Source organism: Pyrus communis, chromosome 6, assembly GCF_963583255.1.
Source record: "Pyrus communis chromosome 6, drPyrComm1.1, whole genome shotgun sequence".
Lineage (NCBI taxonomy): Eukaryota > Viridiplantae > Streptophyta > Magnoliopsida > Rosales > Rosaceae > Pyrus > Pyrus communis.
Window position 1 is genome coordinate 23,168,262 of NC_084808.1, and position 20,374 is coordinate 23,188,635.

General features: G+C 34.7%; 1 protein-coding gene and 1 non-coding gene across 2 annotated transcripts; one reads left to right on the top strand and one right to left on the bottom strand.

Moving 5' to 3' along the window:
- Positions 1-422: 422 nt before the first annotated feature.
- TRNAL-UAA (transfer RNA leucine (anticodon UAA)) lies at positions 423-505 on the bottom strand. Its single transcript has one exon. It is a non-coding gene; the product is annotated as a tRNA-Leu (tRNA).
- Positions 506-14,345: 13,840 nt separating this feature from the next.
- On the top strand, positions 14,346-18,994 carry LOC137736968 (U-box domain-containing protein 6-like). Its single transcript, XM_068476298.1, has 6 exons — positions 14,346-14,873; positions 15,528-15,620; positions 15,802-15,987; positions 16,184-16,291; positions 16,456-17,645; positions 18,066-18,994. Exons 2-6 carry the CDS (start codon positions 15,570-15,572, stop codon positions 18,856-18,858), a joined length of 2,328 nt encoding a protein of 775 aa, XP_068332399.1. The 5' UTR covers positions 14,346-14,873; positions 15,528-15,569; the 3' UTR covers positions 18,859-18,994.
- Positions 18,995-20,374: the final 1,380 nt, after the last annotated feature.

Sequence of the window (20,374 nt, forward strand, 5' to 3'; positions counted from 1 at the left end):
TGATAAATTCGGCGCTACCCATTCATTTTCATAGCAATCAACATTCACGAAAACCCTTCCATCTGTTACAAGACCTTATATAGTATATATACATTGAACATGCACGAAGTTGATAAGTATGCAAACCAAAACGGAGATGTGAATTGGGAGACAAAGATCGATGAGGGGTTTAATGGAAAGAATGCTTAATGCGATGGGCTTTCTTGTGATTTAGGAAAAGAAAGTGAACCAGGTGATGGGCTTAAGCTGGGGTCGACTCGAAACACGGTAGGCCCAATTCATATTTATATAATTAAATTGGCCTTATAATTTTGTGAATAAAAATAAATATATGGGCTATTTGTTTTGGTCAAAGAAATAAAATAGGACTTAAAATAGGATACATCAAGAAAAATAATAATAATTATTTTTTATTTTATTTTTGCTGGCTATGGGGTTCGAACCCATGCGCACTTATGTGCAGAAGATCTTAAGTCTTCCCCCTTAACCTCTCGGGCAAACCAGCTGATGATGTATTGCATACTGTTTAACCTGTATATATATATAATTAATATTTTTATGATTTTTTTCAGTCGCTTGTTGAAGTAGTTTTCATGCATTGAAAGTGGACAGTAACAACACTTTGCAGATCACATGTGTAACCTACAACCCCATAAATAGAAGTTGGTTCCGTATCTAATCAAATTTGTGCAACCAAATGATTAAAAGAAAAATGAGCAATACTTATGTATTCTCAGTGAAATAGATGACATACTAAGTAATAGTGCAACATATATTTTCTTGTTTGTAATGCCTTAAGAAGAGCCTTTTTACGTCTTTAGTAGATGAATACTCGAGTTTTAAAAACGCAACAACATTTGTTATATTATTGTTGCTTCATGTCATTGAATTGTAATAGAAAATCCTAGACGGTCAAAACCAAGTAAATATATTCTCCTAGAAACTATATATTTTTTCTTTGAGAGAGTTAGATGTAAGAGCAATTATGTAGACAATTATTAGGTTTAATTCTTGAAATTTTGTCTCAGTTTAGGTCGTTGACTTTTGACCCAACTAAGTAACTTTTTAAATGTTAATGGTGAGTCAACATATTTTAAGGGTGTGATTTCACAAACTTATAGAAAGGTCCTTACCGTAGGTTCATTAATATTACAAACCACATGGATAGGTTCGATAAATCATCTAATTTAACCTGCATAAGAGGTTTACTAGTATTATAAACCATCAGTCCTGCTCTTTTAAAGTCCTCATTTTGAATACTTGTGAAGATCAAAGGTATATTAGTCACAAGATCGTCTCTCCAAATAGCAATAAAGTCCAAACGATTTATGAAATTAAGATGGTAAAAATGTCTGCATGACTTGTGTAGTAATTCAAAAGTGGGGCTGCTCATATGAAATGATGGCATATGATGTAAAAATGGTCAAACCTCGAACCCCATTGCTAGTCTACATGGCACGTGTCTCACCCTAGTGGACCGTTGGTTGAATTTTTGCTTGATACTTTATTTATCAACGTTTGATGAATTTAAATTTTGAGATTTTTATCTCTAATTACTTGTATATATATATTAGAATATGATTCTCTTCCTTCTTTTTTTTCTTCCTTTTTTCTCCTCTCATATTTGAACGGTTATGATTAAACCATATTAACATTTTATATTAATCTATATATATAAAGGGAGAAGGCCAGTTTGGTGAAGCATTCAATAAACCCAACATTGCCCTTCGTTTTCTTCACAATTGAAATCCAAAAAAGTTAAGAAAATGAGGATAAAATGGTAAAAACCAGTATTACTACACACGAGAGAAGATGAACGTGGTTTGGTTTGGAACTGCTATGAGCAGTTGCTTTCAGTTTCTCTCTTTCTTTCACCATCCACCACGCAAAAACTCAATCGTTTCAGTCTCATGTATTTTTCTTTATTTTCTTCTCTTCTTCTATTCTCTTGCTCTTTTTGGCGTTGATTTCTTTCTCCATCATGTCTTATCAAGAATGAATTTGAAGTCTAAATTACAGCTAAAAATATAGAGGAAAAAATCTGGAAGGAATCCATCCATGGATTCAGATGCGACTCTAAAATAGCAGCGATCGAGGTGGGATCAGAAGCATGCTGCAGTGGGCAGTGAAACCCCGATTTCCAGAGTGGCAACAACCTTATTTGGTGGAGTTGAGCATGCAACTCCGACTTGAGTTGAATAATCTCTGCGACGGAGCAACTCGGTTTTGCAAATAACTTACGATGAACTGAAACCTTCCTCCCAATTTTCTATAGCCAACATTTCACCGCACGCCTTGAGACAAAGGGGTACGTAAAATTGTTCGCTTTCTGTCCAAAACTAAGTATTTCACGGTACAAAACCAGAAACTTGAACGGACATCCATTGCAAGCATATCCCCTGATCATGAAATTCCATAGGAACAAGTTTTTCAGTAAAATCCCATAAAAAAAAATGATGCGCTTGGGGCATTTTACCGCAGTACGTAGAAAGGGGCGGTGAAGGTGATAGCGTGGAGGTTCTGGCCATTTGATAAGGATTTGGTTTTAATGAAGGATTGGAAGATGGTAATTTTTAATTCTCCCTTTACTTCAAATGTTGCAGATCCATAAGAAAGAGGTGTTTCACTTCATTGGTTTGTATATTAGCAATTTTTATATATTTGTAATCGTATGATAGGATTACAAATGGTAACGATTTCATTAAATCTCTCTGGCTTTAATTCTTTGTTGTTTTATCCTTTCTGTGTGAGATTCTATCTTATTATTTATAATCTCTGCATTCTTATTCATGTGCTTATAACAACCATTTATTGATTATTATTTTTCTTGCAGTTCCAAGCTTTTGATGAGTTAAGGCCAAATCTCACGATCTCCCTCCTTATCCTGCTTTCTTTCAATTTCTTGGTATGCAATATTTCTTTACCGGGATTTTTTATAATATTATTACAATTATTATATTTTCTTCTTCTATATATATAAATACAAAAGGCAAAAATTTTGAAATAACCATAATCCAAAAATACTCTTATATGATTCAGATTTAAAATTAAAAAAAAAATTTCAATTTGTAGTCTTCTAGCAAAACAAAACTACCACGTAGATGGATAAAAAGGTAAAAACATGGGTATAGAGTTTTTTTCCTTTGGTAGAATGGCTATAGAGTATTTAGGGTTTTCATTTAAGTTCGTAATATGCTTTTCAATTACTGAATAATTTATTTCTCCCTCTCCTTCTTATAGGGAAATCTATATATGGAACGATTATTGTTGAACTTGATGCCTGTTTCATTTGGAGAATAGTCATTCTGACTTTTCTCAGTCTAATTCCTTTTTACTATTCATATTCCTTTTCCATTTTCATTACATGTACGTAAATGTGGATCGATTTTTAGTCATCAAAATTCATATGTTTTGCAGGTTCTTGATTGCGGTGAGAAGATTGAGCTGTTGGGGGTTAAAACTAATAATCTTCGCTCCCAGGTTAGTCCATAGTTTATGTGTATCAGAGTAATATTTGATTTCTTAATAGGTGGCTTCATTCAAATGGAGTTTTTTTTTAAATTGAGTTCTTACAAATTACAATTGTGGCAACATAAAATTGACAAAGCAGTTTGCATGTGGAATGGGAAAGGGTAAGATATATATCAAGATATAATAGATAACATACTATGAAGCTAGAAACCTATCAACTCCATCTTTAGCAATTTTTAATAAGATAAATTGTTCAAACAAATGTGATAAAAGTCAGTGTATTTTGTGGTACTGTAAGGGAAAATATATATATATATATATATATATATATATATATGAATTCTTACTCTTCAACTTAATGTCATAGATTAATTGTTTAATTCATTCTTATACATTATTATTTGATTCCTTGAAGTATTTTTACCTTTATTTTTTCCTCATCTCTTTGTATGTGCTTCCGCACGTATAAGGAGCCTTTATTTTATCACGCATTTTACACCTAACTTAATCATATTCCAATACCTTTTATTTGTATTTGTATGTTGTATTTTATTTTTAGGACGCCATATGAGAAAGAAAATAACTACCACAATATATCTTAAGGGGCGCGTAGCGCCCGTGATTAAAAAAGGCCTCTCGCATGCGCGTGAGCGCGTGCGGAGAGGCTAGTTTTATATAAAAAAAGAATGACAAAAAAAAGAATGTGAAAGAAAGGGAGGAAAGTGAATGAAAAAAGAAGGCCGTATGTATCATGCTTTTCAAGTGGCATTTGCCGACATGCATTTTTGCACTTTTCATTTTACCTCTTAGGTAAAAGTTAAACAAACTAATATCATGAATCATGATTCATTACCAACAAGTCAACCACTCGTGGCGACTCAATTATATGAAGACAAGTTTTGGATTTTTTTTTAACATAGGGCTGGTTTGAAATTATTCTTAAAATAATTAAAAATATTTTTTAAATAAAATCAATTTTTAATAAAATGTAAGTTAATTCTGAAAAAACATATGAAGTACATAATTGATGGTTTTTTTTTTTTTTTTTTTTTTTTTACAATAAACACTTAAGTACTTTTGAACTCAGAAACATTTTTTTTTCTAAAAGCGGTTTCAATGATTTGAAAAGCACTTTCACACAAGTCCATACACATAAGCAAATAGGACACTAGATGGCTGGCAAACTTAAACATTATTATGATATTTTAATCTCTTAATTTCAAGAGAAAAAAAAAAACTATAGACCCTCATTATTGCAAAATAGGTGAGGAGTTCTCTAGTTCGATTTAAAGCAAATGATTTACGCCTGTTTTTTTTTTTCTCGTTGTTCACACTTTTGTTTATATTCATTGATTTTTCTTTGATTTATTCAATACAAACATCAGTATAAAACACAAGTGTAAGGGAAAATGACGTTCATATATTTTTTCCCTTTCTCAAGTATTCTCTGTTACCGTTAGTAGTTGCTAGAGGTACACTGAAACGATTTAAAAATATTGTCTACCTAACGTTTTTATTAGTTAATGATTGAAAGACGAATTAGTGAGTGAGGAAAGCTAATCACTCGCCATCATGGAAGGAGCTGCGATTTGTTTTAGATGCAAAGTTCTAACAAATTCTGAAATTTGACTTGGAGATGCGAACTTTTTGTTGTTATGCTCATCATCCCCGGAAGCAAGGGGATGGTTTCAATCTTTCAATTTCAGTCACAGCTCGCTCAACAGTGTTTGGCCCCATATCCTTAATTTGGGCACCAACCTTATCCGTTCTTTGACTATTATTTCAATCATTCCTCGAGTATTTTCCTTCATTTTTTGTTCTGTTACATGCTTTAATTATTACTAAAGTATTAAGCACTCTCCCAAAATAGTGTTAATATACTCTTCGGATCTCACTGTTTGAAATTCAAAGATTAAGAAGTCAAGATAGTACAAGAGAAAGAAAAAAAGATCTAGGCCCTTGTTTTGTGTAAAGTAGGCCAGTGGAATAGGCTAATAAGGATCGCATAATTCAATTTGAGTGATCCATATTTCTTGGTCCTTAGACTCCGAACAATGAGATCTGAAGAGAATCTCAACTTCCCCAAAATAGTAGATTCTTGTTTGTTTGCTGAGAAGAATATGATGTATACTCTTGTTATTATTGAACAATATTGCTAGCACCTTATTGTATATTATTATGTATGGGGTATACGTTTTCCATTTTAATAAAGAGCCAATTTGGAAATATAAACAAATAACTAATGAGTCTTAATTTTATAAGTGCATTGAAATTCTTTGGTGTGACTGCTTGCTTATCTGTTTGTATCAAAAATAACTATGGTTGGTACTTCATCATTTTGTATTAATATTAGTTTACTTAGGTTGTACCATATGTGAAAATGCCGACGTTGATATCAATGGCGTAGCCAGAAATTATTCAGTGGATGAGCTAAGCTAAAATTATTACTACGAAATCAAATTTTTAATCCTATGTTGCCCACATAAAGTTATATAATAGTAAAAATTGAATGTAGTAATTTGAAGCAAGAATTTTATGCTATGTTTTCTAGGTTTCTAGTCTTCAAAGCTTTCAAGTGAATAAAATAAGGAACCATTTGTGGTATGAAAGTTTTAATTTATTACTATTAAATATAAGATTGGTTAAAGTGATGAGTTTATTTAACATCTATTAGCTCTTATTATTCTTAAAAACATCCTTACTACTAAAAAATTTCATTTCTTAAGTGAAATATGACAATTAAAAATCATAAACTAACCCAAAAATTAATATTTTTAAACTTGAAGAACCAAACTCTCCCTATGCTATAGCCTAAGGGAGCCTTGTACTTGGCTCCGCCCTTGGTTGATATAATTAGGACTAAGGTAGTAATACTAATACTAAAAAATAATGAGAGTGTATCACGTAGTCACATGTCATCGTCACAATAAAAAACCAATTAACGATGGTTTCCTTTACAAATATATATATATATATATATATATATATATATTTGGATAATCCCTCTAAAAATAACTCCCTTAAACTTCTTAAACATGTAGAGTGTGGCAACGATGTTGTGTGGCACTGAATGTCTCATATTTGTAGCACTATGATCTACCTTTTCTAACAATTAGATCTTTAGCCATCTCCAACTGAAGGCTAGTCGGATGGCTCGTTTTAGCCATCTGATCCTCCAATATATTAATATTTTAATGAATAGTACATGACCATATTTGCCTCCATCTCCAACCGAGGGCCAAAGGGCCATAAGGCTCATTTTAGCCCTATCACAAAAAACTGTCTCTACCGAGGGCCAAAGGACCATAGGTGTAACATCCCATATCGTCCAGGGGAGTGGATCATGTAAGCCTTATATGTATATTCTCATTTCTACCTAGCACGAGGCCTTTTGGAAGCTTATTGGCTTTGGGTTCGCGCGAGAGCAATCCCAAGATGGATGACCCACTGGGAAGTTTTTGTGTGAGTTTCCAGAAACAAAACCATGAGGGCGTAGTCAGGGCCCAAAACATACAATATTGTACTACGGTGGAGTCGAGCTCAGGATGTGGTGGGGGCCCGGGCCGGGATGTGACAATTTGGTATCAAAGCCTAACCTTGGCCGTGGTGTGCCGACGAAGACATCGGGCCCCTAAGGGGGGTGGATTGTAACATCCCACATCGTCCAGGGGAGTGGATCCTGTAAGCCTTATATATATATTCCCATCTCTACCTATCATGAGGCCTTTTGGGAGCTCATTAGCTTCGAGTTCCATGGGAACTCCGAAGTTAAACGAGTTCGCGCGAGAGCAATCCCAAGATGGGTGACCTACTAGGAAGTTCTCGTGTGAGTTCTCAAAAACAAAACCGTGAGGGCGTGGTCGGGGCCCAAAGCGGACAATATCGTGCTACGATGGAGTCAAGCCCGGGATGTGACAATAGGGCCAAACATAATTTATTATTTAAAAACTACAACTTAAATATAAAACAAATTTTGTAAAATAGAAGTTATATGTTGGTTAATGTTATTTAATGTTGTTTCATGTTACTTAGTTTAATTTAATGTTGTATAATAGCTTAGGAAGTTATAGGAAAAAAAAAGAATTTAAAAAATATATATAAAACAAATTTTGTAAAATAGAAGTTATAGGAAAAAAAATATAATTTTAAAAAAATATAAAACAAATTTTGTAAAATAGAAGTTATAGGGAAAAAAATGTGTTAAAAAAAAATTGTAAAAAAATAATAATAATAACGGCATTTGAAATTTGGCCTAGAATTCATGTCGATTATATCCGAAAGGAATGCTATAATTTCTGGCCTAGCCCGGGGCTGGCTAGATTGGGCCAGCTGGTTGGCCATTTGGTCCTTTCAGATTCTGTGGGGCCCACGAGCCCTCTGGCTTAGCCCTCAGTTGGAGACAGTTTTCGGGCTATTTTCGGCCCTCTGGCCCTCTAGACCTTTCGGTTGGAGATGGCCTTAATGTTTAGGAAAATATGTATCTATACTTTATACTATTACTAATAAAATCCTCATTGTCAACTTTTTTTTTCCTTGTTTTTTATTTTGCCCTCACTTTTGACAAAAAGGAGGGCAAAATAGTAATTTTGTACCTTTTGACAAAATGACAATCATCTCCCTATTTTTCCATTTTTTTTTTTTTTTTTTTTTTTTTAGAAAATGACAATCATATACTTATTTTTTCAATTTTACCCTTACTTTTGATACACAATATTTACGTAAGGAAGACAAAATAGGGAAAAAAAGTCGACAAGGAGGTTTCTCTTAATAATATTATAGAAAAAAAAAATATGCATTTGTTAAGAAAAATTGTTTACACACATAAAGTATACGCTATTTGCTCGTATGTATTAAAATTATAGCATTATATAGATTCTAGTTTGGTAAATAACTAACGTTGAATCTGCATGCCATTTAACTAATAAAAAAATGCACACGCAATCAACTCAAATCCAAACATGACAAATTAAACCGCCCATGAATATAAATGTAAATCCCTAATTTTGTCCTTACATGTTCATGAATCCTACATGCATGATGCATGCCATGGGCAAGTGACTTTGGCGGATACGGACAAAGTTGCGCTTCGGCGGTCCAAAAAGATTGAAAATCTTGGATTTTAGCTCGAAAAATCAAACCATGCGACCATACTTTTGAGCATACCAATAATGTCAAGTAAATTGTCGCCACGTGTAACTCGCAGAATCCATTGACACGTCCCTGTTCAGTACTTGAACTTCCCACGACTTTTCTCCGCCGGTGAAATAAAATGGAACTGAGCATTGTATTAAGATCTTTCGGGATCTTGCCATTCGATTATACGGAAAGGGTTTCTCTTCGGATATTTTCTATCAAGTTCATTCATTTTAACTATTAAAATTTAATTTAACGATTAAAATTATTATAATTTTTAAAATAGTTTATTATTTATAATCGTTACATCAAGTTTTAATAATCCGGATGGATGAACTTTGTGGAGCCAAAAATAATCAAGAGGCGACACGTGAATTTTTGGGTTAAAATGACAAAATTACCCTCGAGGTACACCAAGTTTTCTACACACAAGCAACGGGCAAACATCCCTCAACCAAGCCAAAAGTGCCCAAAATAGGTAACAAATTCAAAATTATTTCATCTATATTCATCTTATATTCCCTACAAGGTATTTACTCTATAACCTTCAAAACATTCCATATAAATTGAGTTAATTGGGCAATTAATTGATTTATTACCTAATTAATCCATTAATTGCCAAATAACTCACCTATTACAACAAAAAAAACATCCAAAGGCCGGCCACTCTCTCTCCCAAAGAGGGCCGCCATGCTCTATAAATTGGATCTCATTTTCTCTAAAAAGGTAAGTTACACTCTTACAAAAGTCCCAAAAACTCTCCAAACATTTTTCTTTCTAAATTCTAACTTTGGCATCGGAGGTTCTTCGGCCAAAGCGATTCATCGTGGGCGCGTGAGGTTCTTGACCTTGACCAAAGGTGTTGATTGTTTTGTAGGTGCAATTTTGTCAAAGAAGAAGAAGGCAAAAATTTTGCATCCACAAACTTGATGGACTTGGTGGAAGGGATCTAGAGAGGATCCCTTTCTCGATTATAATGGATCATAGGCTAGGTATGGTTTTTTAAGAATTTAGACATGCTGATGAAGAAATGAATTACAAAAAAATTAGTTTGATCATAATAAAAATACGACAGATTATAAATGTATTATATAAGCATTATGTGGAAGACACATTGAAATTACTATTTAGGAATTGGCTAGGCTTTGTAGCGCAGACTTATAACTAAACAAAACATTAAAGTGATTGATTGTATATAAAATTAAGTTAAAAGGGGAGACATTCATTATCATCTCATGATGAGATCACATTAGGCATGCCCCGAGCCCTCATATTAGTATGACATACCTGAAGAAAGTTCAGGTTCTACCACAACAACAATTCGCAATATAGGGAGTAGTCCAACATCTTATAAGCTATTACAAGGTCTCTCATTTCACCAAAGTGAGACTCTTTTACCTTCACATTCCCATACCACCTCTCATAAGTGTGCAGCAAACTTGAAGAAATGACTGCTTAGGGATTACATTTCAAAAGGCAAAAATATGAAATCTAGCAAACTTAAAAAGAAAAAGGCTGCTTATAAATTACTCTTTTACCTTCACATTCTCACACCACTTCCAAAAATTCCGTTTTGGTTCCTTTTGGACCTTGTTTAGTTGGAGGTTTGAGGTGACCGACTCACTTAGCTTCCTAGATAGGAGAAAGTCAGCTATGATGCCGACTAATGAGTATTTTTAGACTCACGACCACAACTTTCTTCTTCCCTTTTATTTTCGTCTTTCTATTTTTGTTGGATAAAATATCTCAAGAGAACACTAAGCTAGGTTGCCGTGATATTCTTCTGGATTTCCGAATCACAAAATCAATTAGTTTGACTTTGCAAGATAGTGATATACGAAGACGTGTGATCCTCTAATTTTTCCTCCATCGACTTTAGGCTCGCTGACAATAAACCAGGATTTTTATCGTATCGGGCAATGTCTTCCATGACGTTATAACCGATATGGGACATAAGACGACGGTAAACAGATTGATTGAAAATGAAGAATCAAATACTGATACGTCAAACAATAAAATAATTTTTATTAACGATCGACTTCGAACAAAAACATTCACATCAACATTAAGAATCCGCTCAACATCATCTTATTGATACAACCATTAAGTATGATGTCTTGTTAAATCACCGAGGAGAGAAAGCAAACACAATGGATCTCAAGTGAGAAGCTAGGATACGAATATCATGAATAATTCTTCCATCGATAATACATTGATCTACAAACATAAGGGTCTATTTGGTATTCTATTTGAATCCAACGTTTTAAACTTATAAACATTTTTCAAGTTTTAAGTGTTGAAAACTTATCTGGTAAGAATTTTTTTTTTTTTAAAAGTAGACTCAAAATTAATTTAAGAATTAGTCTATCTTTAAAAAATATCAAGAGTGTATTTTTAGAGTTTTAAGTTTAAACCTCCCTCTTTCTTTCTTCACCTAATCCTCCAATCTTCTCTCTATCATTTCTATCTCTCCTCCAATCTTCTCTTTCCTTCTTTTTCTCTATCTCTCTCTCTCTCTCTCCTCCGATTATCTCTCCTATTTCATTATCCTCTCTCTCATCTTACTTTTTGTTGAATTTAGAAGTTTACAGTGTAGAATGAGATTTTTCTCTTTAAAAAAAATTGTGAATTTCATACTGAACAATTTAAAAATAAATTGTTTTGAATAAATGTTCTTAAAAAAGGGTTTGAAAATGATGAATTTTTTTAAATACGATACCAAACATTCCCAAAATTTTTTGTTGTGTTTTCAACAAGTAATACTGAAAAGCAAGAATCTAACCTACTAATTTCAGGTACAAGAATAACCGTCCGTTAACTACTTGAGCTAGCTACAAACCCTTGCAGTATCATCAGATATTTAAAAAAAAAAAAAAAAAAACCATGAGAGCAAATGTGTGAAATGCACATGAATCACGTGACCCGAGTGAGGAAATACTTTAAACCTTTTTAACCACTAACGGAGGGAAGACAAAAAGTTAAATCCGTGAATTACGGATCTACCAGAGGCGTTAACAGCGTGGAGATACTGTCAAGATTGGTGGTGAAGAACACTACCACGTGGACGAATGGTCAGCTCATATTTTTATAACCACACGGAATTGACGATTCTTGTTCCCGTACCCCTGCTTTGAGACATCTGCTGCCAATGGGAAATAATGGAATCGGCTCGAGTTGAATTGACCTAACTACCCTCCGACTACATATCAGTATTCTCATTTCTCCCGACCAAAACAAGAAAAATGCATTGATTGGTATTTTATTGTGGTTATGTTTATACATGCAGGATTTGAAAAGTTAAACAATGGGAATAGAAAAGGATTAATTTGAAAGGGATTCTAACACAATAGTGATATGAGCGATTTTTAATTTTGGAGAAATTTTTTTAGTATGTTAGGATTATGGCTTAGATAGTAAGTGTAATAATCAACTGGTTGATTTTTTTTTTTTTTCAAAATTTCAATTAATTGTATTATTAAGTTTGATATACTGAGCCGTGTTAGAGTGCATTGAAAAATTTATCCTAATTTTTTAGCTAAATTATTTTCCATTGTATAATAAATATGTCACATGGGATGGGAGTTCCAATAAATATATATATATATATATATATATATATATATATATATTGGTTTTAGGGTTCCAACAAGCTAGCTTCAATTTTGTTGGTATATTTTAATTTTGGAAAGGAGGGACCATGGATCAAATAATTCATAACTTTTGGAGGCAACCACATTCAATCTAATACTAATTGTAGCTATTCCTTCCTAAGCTTTTTTCTAAAAGAAAAGGAAATCATAAAAGAAAATGCATTACCATATTTGTTTTTTTTTATTTAAAAAATGTTTACTAGTATTGGGAAAGGGAAGAGGGTTTGAAACTATTACATAATTTATGAGAGATGGAGTTTCAAACCCGAGATGTATGGGTATAATCCCAACATCTTATCACTTGACTATTTGACCACATGCAAAAAAAAAAGAAGAGAAAAGAGCAAGTTAAAACAATGTGAAAGCCATACTTGTGGTCAAGGAGAGACTGAAATGCCTTTGTGAGTCTTCTTGGTCCCTGTAAGGGGTGGATAACCGTGGCTTGCCACCAGTTGTTCCCCTTTTAAAAAAAAAATTATTATTAATAAAATCTTCTTTATCAACCAAAAATAGTTGTGTCATTTTCAAGTTAGAATAATTTAATAAAAAGTTTAATGCCACTTAGTATTACGGTCTAGTGATATTCTTCTTTACTTGTAAGTGAGAGATTTTAGGTTTGACACTCGCCAAAGGCAGAGTTAAACCACATTATTATGTCAAGTCCATTGTAAGACTCAACTCACTTCCTCACCCCTTAAAGTAGATACTATTGTTTGGTAATTATTAAAACCAACAATTCTATACACTAGTATGCAATGAAAACAATGTTACGTGATAAGTAACGACATTTTTTGATCTATAAAAGATCAGGTATTGCATATATAGACATATATTTCCTCTAATTAAAGTATTGGACATGATTAGGCATTAGATTAGATTAATGAGCATAACTAACTTTGATCAGGATATATGCATAATCTAGTGATTTGGGGTCGTATTGGAATGTCACATAAATGCAATGGGAAATTAGGAACCAATAGTTTTCACTCGGGGTGGCATCACTGGCAAAAAGTCACCCCATTTTCTATTTGCCACCAAAAATTTCAATTGACGAGGCAATTTCGTCATTCGCGCACATTTATGACAGATTCGCAAACCGACAAACGAGGAGGTCGGCAACTGTCGGCCGCTGAACCAGGGAGGCAAATGCGGCATATTTGACAATATCAATTAATATTAATAGTTTATGTATATGGTATCTGTAGGATCTATTTAAAATAAAATCAATTAAAATAAAATTTCAAAATTTATAATTGCTGTATTAATGAGATTCACACAATAAAATAATTAAAAATTATTTGATATCATATTTTCTCATATGTTGAATTTGACGTATGAAAACTCATATGTCAATTCAAAGATTGATATATCAGTTGGAGCTTGCTCTTACCTTCAAATTTGATTACATGACATTCTATTTAAAATTTGACATCTCATTTGGAGATAGTCTAAATTGAGAATTTTAAGTGCTAAAAACAGTTTCCAATATATTCATACAAACATTAACATTTGAAAAATTGAAAAACAAAAAAAAATTGAAGATACACACATCCACTATGTATGTGCGCCTAATTCGTCTACTCGATCGTAATTAGCGTATTTAATTGTATAAATATTAGGCAAACTATTTAATTAACTCATAAATATATTGTCTATTCAAATCTCTATAATTTTACTTCAAACACTCCATCTTTTTAACCGTCACATTATTGTTCTATATTAAAAAAATGAACCATTAAACTTTGTAAATACCAAGTTATTCATTTATTTGACAAATATAATAAATTGACGGTCAATTGAAGTAATTTTCTTAGACACAACATTTGAAAAATTGAAAATTTAAATAATATCAATTAATTAAATATTCAATTTTTCACACAATTTTTTTAGGGCCTTTTACATTTTATTTTAATCATGACTAAACAAAACAAATTTAAACAATTAATAGGAAGGAGACACCATAAATAAACTCCCAATCAGTTTTCAAACAATTTCTAATTAGTTCTTTAAACAGATATATATTTTTTAAAAACATAAACAGCATAAATAAACTCCTGAGTGCGGAACACATGTCACAACCACAGTGCGGTTGTCAGCAGATCTCAACTCCTCAGACACAAAAAAAAATCCAATCTCCCTTCCCTTCTGTCCCTCCCTAAAACTCCCACAAATTCGCTCCTCTATTTTCGAATCTTTTTTCAGACCTAAACTCTAATGAAATGGGAATGTACAGATCATCGACGAAACCCTAATTTTCAATTCGGTTGCTGGATTTTTCCCAAATGCTCGTTTATGAAGCCTCCATAGTTCCTCCCCGTTTCATTTTTCCGGTACTCAGCTCCCTCCCACAAACCCTAGCTGCTCGGAAGGTTTTTTAATTTTTGATATTTGTCAGCGGCATTGAGCTGTAAATTCCCAATCTGTTATCCGAAATCCCTCGTTTTGGGTGCTTCTGTTCCGCATCTGAATCGTAAGAAATTGCCGGGTTGTGGTGGTTAACTCTTCAAGTTTAGTGCAGCGAGCTTCTATAATTGCGGGGTTCTCCCCCATTTCTCATCTGTCTCTCTCTGCGCGCGCAAGTTTGGAGTTTTGTGATTGGCCATGGTGGTTTCGTAGAAGGTCGTTTTCCGATTCCATTCTTTTTTTCGGTGTCTGAAAAAGTTGAGTTTTTGGAGGAACGGCTGGAATATCCCATTACAATTGTGTGGGTTTGCTTTTCGACATTGCTATCTGAGATTCTGTATCTTTCACCATTGGATGAAATGTCCAAATCAATTCGTTTTTGTTTTGATTTTTTTTTTTTTTTTTGGTTCTTCTGAAGATAATTTATTGTCTGAATCAACTGTGAATTCTTCTTTTTTTTGCCTATTTGATTTTTTTTTTTTTTTTTCTTCCCTTTCTGCGGCCTGTCGATTTTCGAATGCTCTGTTTGGTTTCCGTGAAAATAAGTGTTTCGAATACGGGTTCATTTGATAAGTATTCCAATGTCAAGGAATGAATGAGTGGGCATAATGTATTGATTGGATTTTCAGTTGAATCATTGGAAACATGGATGTTATATTCATCTGCTTGATTTGTTTTCTGCTTAATCCTCAGTTTTCAAAGAAACCCAACAGCGCACATGTTGTATTTTCACTGCCATACCTATTTAGTCTGTGCAGTATTAGTTGTAGCGATTCGATATATTTCTGTCTTAACGCTCTAGATGTTTAATTGTGAAGCTTTCCTTATGCCTTGGCTAATTCTGGTTCACAATCTTTCCTAACAATGCAGGTGTTTAAAGTTGCATCATAGTCTTTCAAGTGAGTTTGAATCATGGATATTACTGAGGTTGAAGAAAGCTTATTCGCGGCCAGCGATGCCAAGGTTGAACAATCAATGCAATTATGTTTGCTAACGAACTAGAATGTGTTTATATGCATTTTCAAGTGTCGTGCATGCTTATTTTATCACTGTCACCATGGGTCCTCTGAATATCACCTTTTGATTTGTCTTACGGTTTTATCATCGTAGATCGTTGGTTGACTCTCTTCGTTTTCTTCTGCAGTTGCATGGAGAGCTGTGCAAGGCACTCTCTGCAATTTATTGCAAAATAACGTCGATATTTCCTTCTTTGGAAGCAGCTCGACCTAGGAGCAAGTCTGGTATCCAAGCATTATGTTCGTTGCATGTGGCACTTGAAAAGGCTAAGAATGTTCTTCAGCATTGCTCAGAATGTAGTAAACTTTACTTGGTAGGTATTCCCTCAATATTGCATTTGTAATTTATGCAGTTATCGCTACTCCAACTTTTCGAGTAAACAATTATTTCCCCGCTTCTACTGTGGAGGAATAGATTTCTCTTTTGGTGTTTATATTTGTTTCATGCATGATGAGGTTGTGTATAAATTGTGTTGTGTGTATAATGGCCTAATTATTTTTATCATTCAGGCTATAACTGGGGATTCTGTGCTCTCAAAGTTTGAGAAGGCAAGATGTGCTCTCATGGATAGTCTTAGGCGTGTTGAAGACATTGTTCCACAATCTATTGGTTCTCAGGTAATTATTCTTTAAGGTCCTTTTGCAGTTTCTTTTCCTGGTTGGTGGTAATTGCATTTGAAGTTTTTGAATTAACCTGTGATGCTAGCATTCCGTGGTCATGATGCTTTGTGTACATCACTTAGATGTGTTCTAAACACAGTATATTGTTGATCTTGTTTCAGATTGAAGAGATTGTTAGTGAACTTGAGGGTACTGTGCTGGCACTTGATCCCTTAGAGAAGAAAGTTGGCGATGAAATAATTGCACTACTCCAGCAAGGGAAAAAGTTTGACAATTGTAATGACAATAATGAGCTGGAATCTTTTCATCAGGCTGCTATCAAACTTGGTATTACCTCTTCCAGGGCAGCTCTTACTGAGAGAAGAGCTTTAAAGAAAGTCATCCAAAGAGCCCGTGCTGAGGAAGATAAGCGGAAAGAGTCAATTGTGGCTTATTTATTACATCTTATGCGAAAATACTCCAAGCTGTTTAGAAGTGAAATCTCAGATGACAATGATTCACAAGGTTCTGCTCCTTGTTCTCCCACTATTCAGGGTTCCATTGAGGATGCTGGGCCCGGTGGCAATGTTCAGGCATTTGATCGACAACTGTCAAAACTTAGTTCTTTTAATTTCAAAAGTTCTTTTAATTCCAAGCCATACAATCGGAAATCAGGTCAGATGCCTCTTCCACCTGAAGAACTGAGGTGTCCGATATCCTTGCAGCTTATGTATGATCCGGTCATCATCGCTTCTGGTCAGACATATGAAAGGATTTGCATTGAGAAATGGTTCGGTGATGGGCACAATACCTGCCCAAAGACTCAACAGAAGCTGTCTCATCTTTTTTTAACTCCCAATTATTGTGTCAAAGGTCTCATTGCTAGTTGGTGTGAACAGAATGGAATTTGTGTTCCTGATGGTCCCCCAGAGTCTCTTGACCTCAACTATTGGAGGCTTGCATTTGAGTCTGAGTCCACTGATTCAAAATCTATGGGTAATGTTGGCTCTTGCAAGGTGAAGGGTGTCAAGGTGGTTCCTTTAGAGGAGAGCCATACTATAAAGGAGAACATTGGAAATGAAACAGAAGATGTGTCTCCATTAGAGGAAGAGTCTGAGCTTGATGTTTTCGAAAGTTATCAGGATCTTTTAACCACCTTGAATGAAGAGGAAGACTTCAGGAAGAGGTGCGAGGTAGTGGAGCAAATAAGGCTCTTGCTGAAGGAGGATGAGGAGGCCAGGATGTACATGGGTGCTAATGGATTTGTTGAAGCACTTCTACATTTTCTGAGCTCAGCTTTGCGTGAAGCGGGTTGTTTGGCTCAGGAAAGTGGAGCCATGGCTCTCTTCAATCTTGCTGTCAACAATAACAGGTATAGTTGTTTAATAATTTTAAAAGAATCGAATGCAATAACTAGTTTTATGACAATATTTTGATTCGTTTTGTACTGAAAACTTCAGAGTTCTATTAAGCATCAAAATGCGGTGTCTTCAACAATAAAAAAAGCATCCGGGATAGGGTGAAGTGTATAAATAATTGTCTACGATGTGTTGATATTTCCTTGCGTCATGGGTGTAGAGAATGATGCATTGGCTTTCATGATTTGTTTTTAATTATTAGATGTTGATTCTCCGTTTATCACTTGGAATGTGTTGAAAGGTCTGTATCTATGCTGTGCAGCATTTTGAGTAACATGTCAGAATTTTTGGCTCTGTTCTATGCTTCTCTAAACCTTGGATACTTGAGAATAGTTTTAATTTCGTTGATTTTTTTTTATTTTTATTTTTTTCAGAAACAAGGAAGCAATGTTAGCATCAGGGGTAATTTCGTTGCTGGAGGAAATGATCTCCAATCCCAATTCTCATGGACCTGCAACAGCGCTCTATTTGAATCTCTCGTGCCTCAAAGAAGCCAAGCCTATAATTGGAACAAGCCCTGCTGTCCCTTTCTTGACCCAGCTCCTTCAAGCGAATGTTGAAACCCAATGCAAGCTCGATGCCCTCCATGCCCTGTACAATCTATCGAGTGTCCCGTCAAATATTCCTAAACTTATGTCAGCTGGTATTATCAGTGGTCTCCAATCCCTTCTTGCGGACTCTGGCGATCAGATGTGGACAGAAAAATGTGTAGCTGTATTGATAAATTTGGGTTCAAGTAGTTCTGCCAGAGATGAAATGATGTCGAATTCGAGACTTGTAAGTGCACTAGCAACAATTTTGGAGGCCGATCAACCCATTGAGCAGGAGCAAGCTGTCTCATGTCTCTTTATGTTGTGTAACGGGAGCGAGAAATGTAGTCAGATGGTCCTGAAGGAAGGAGTGATACCGGCGTTGGTGTCTATTTCCGTTAATGGCACATCAACAGGAAAAGAGAAGGCTCAAAAGCTGTTAATGCTGTTCCGTGAGCAGAGACAGAGAGACCAACCACCTCCTGAGGCGGAGGTGCATCTGTCTGTTGAAAAGAGTGACAACCCCATGAGTGCACCGGAACCAAAGCCGCTATGCAAATCCTTCTCAAGAAGAAAGATGAGCAAACCATTTAGGTTTTTATGGAAGAGCAAAAGCTATTCTGTTTACCAGTGTTAGCTCCCATGGTGCTGTAAATTTCAGTGTTGCATCATCTTTTTTTTCTTTTCTATTTTCTCACTTTTTGTTTCTTTTCAAATAGCGGAATGTACAGCCCCCTGTAATTTATGGATTTTGGTTTCGCATTTACCTTTGAGGTAGGAAATATATATATATATATATATATATATATATATATATATATATGTGTGTGTATTATAATTGCTTTTATTTTTATTTTTAATTTTTTTATTAATTTTTTTAACATACGATATTATTTACACTAAAAGGGAGAGGGTGAGCTTAGCCTCACAATAGGTTAGTAATAATGTGGTTCAAATTTGCTTTTGGCAATAATTAAACATAAGACCTTTGATTTACAAGTGAAAAGGAACATTATTAGACTGTAGTACTAAGGCAGCTATATCTTCAATTTTTTTGGTTATGGTGTATACAATTGGATCATAGGGATTTAGCAAACTAGGGATTTTCACGTGTGTTTGTCAATGCATGGGCCATAGCCAGAGACCCTAGCATTTGGGACAGTCCTAACTCATTTGAGCCGGAGATGTTCTTGGGGTCGGAAATTGATGCTTTAGGCCGGAATTTTGAGCGTATTCCTTTTGGTGGTGGGGGGAGAATATTCGTGGTTTCTATTGGCAATGCAGTTGTTACACTTGATTTTGCGGTCACCTATTAACTCATTTGATTAGAAGTTCGGGCTCACCTTACAGATGGCTTAGCCTCTAAAAGTCGTTGCCAACTGATTGAAGATTTTGTAGGTTCTATAATTAATCAACATTTTGTTAAAGTGTATTAAAATGAGATGTTTTGTATATGTAGTGGGATAACATGTCCCACGTTTTTTTGGTTTTTTTGGTTTTTTTGGTGAACTAATATGTCCCACATTGGAGAAGAGTAAGAGGAGCAGGTTGAAGTGAGGATAAATAATTGAGAGGTGTGGGATAATGGAACATGCTTACCTGGATGGGGTCTGTGGGATAATGGAACTGCACCAATTTTTTTAAATGTAACGATATATGTAAATCGATCGAATGTGAGATCTCAAACAGATTGAGTGGTGCACCAAATGTTTAAACCAATGAAACATGCAAATTGATTGAATATCCTAATGATGTTAATGTGAGAGACTTTCCAAATGTTTAACCCAACAAAAGATTTAAATTGACCGAATACCCTAATAATGTTAAAGCATTGGATTGTAATGTGAGAAAATTGACAATCAAAGAGACCTTCCGGTTGCACCCAGTGGTGCCCGAAAAGCTGATGCAGACGTAGAAATCTGCGGGTACACTGTACCAAAGGGTGCACAAGTGTTTGTCAATGCATGGGCCATCGGCAGAGAGCCCGGCATTTGGGACAACCCTGTCTCATTCAACCCAGAGAGGTTTTTGGGATCGGAAATTGATTATGTCCTGGCTTGCCATTGGCAGTGGGAATGGTGAACTTAATGTTGGGTTCACTTATTAACTGTTTTGACAACTGGAAGCTTGAAGACGGAATTACACCGGAGACT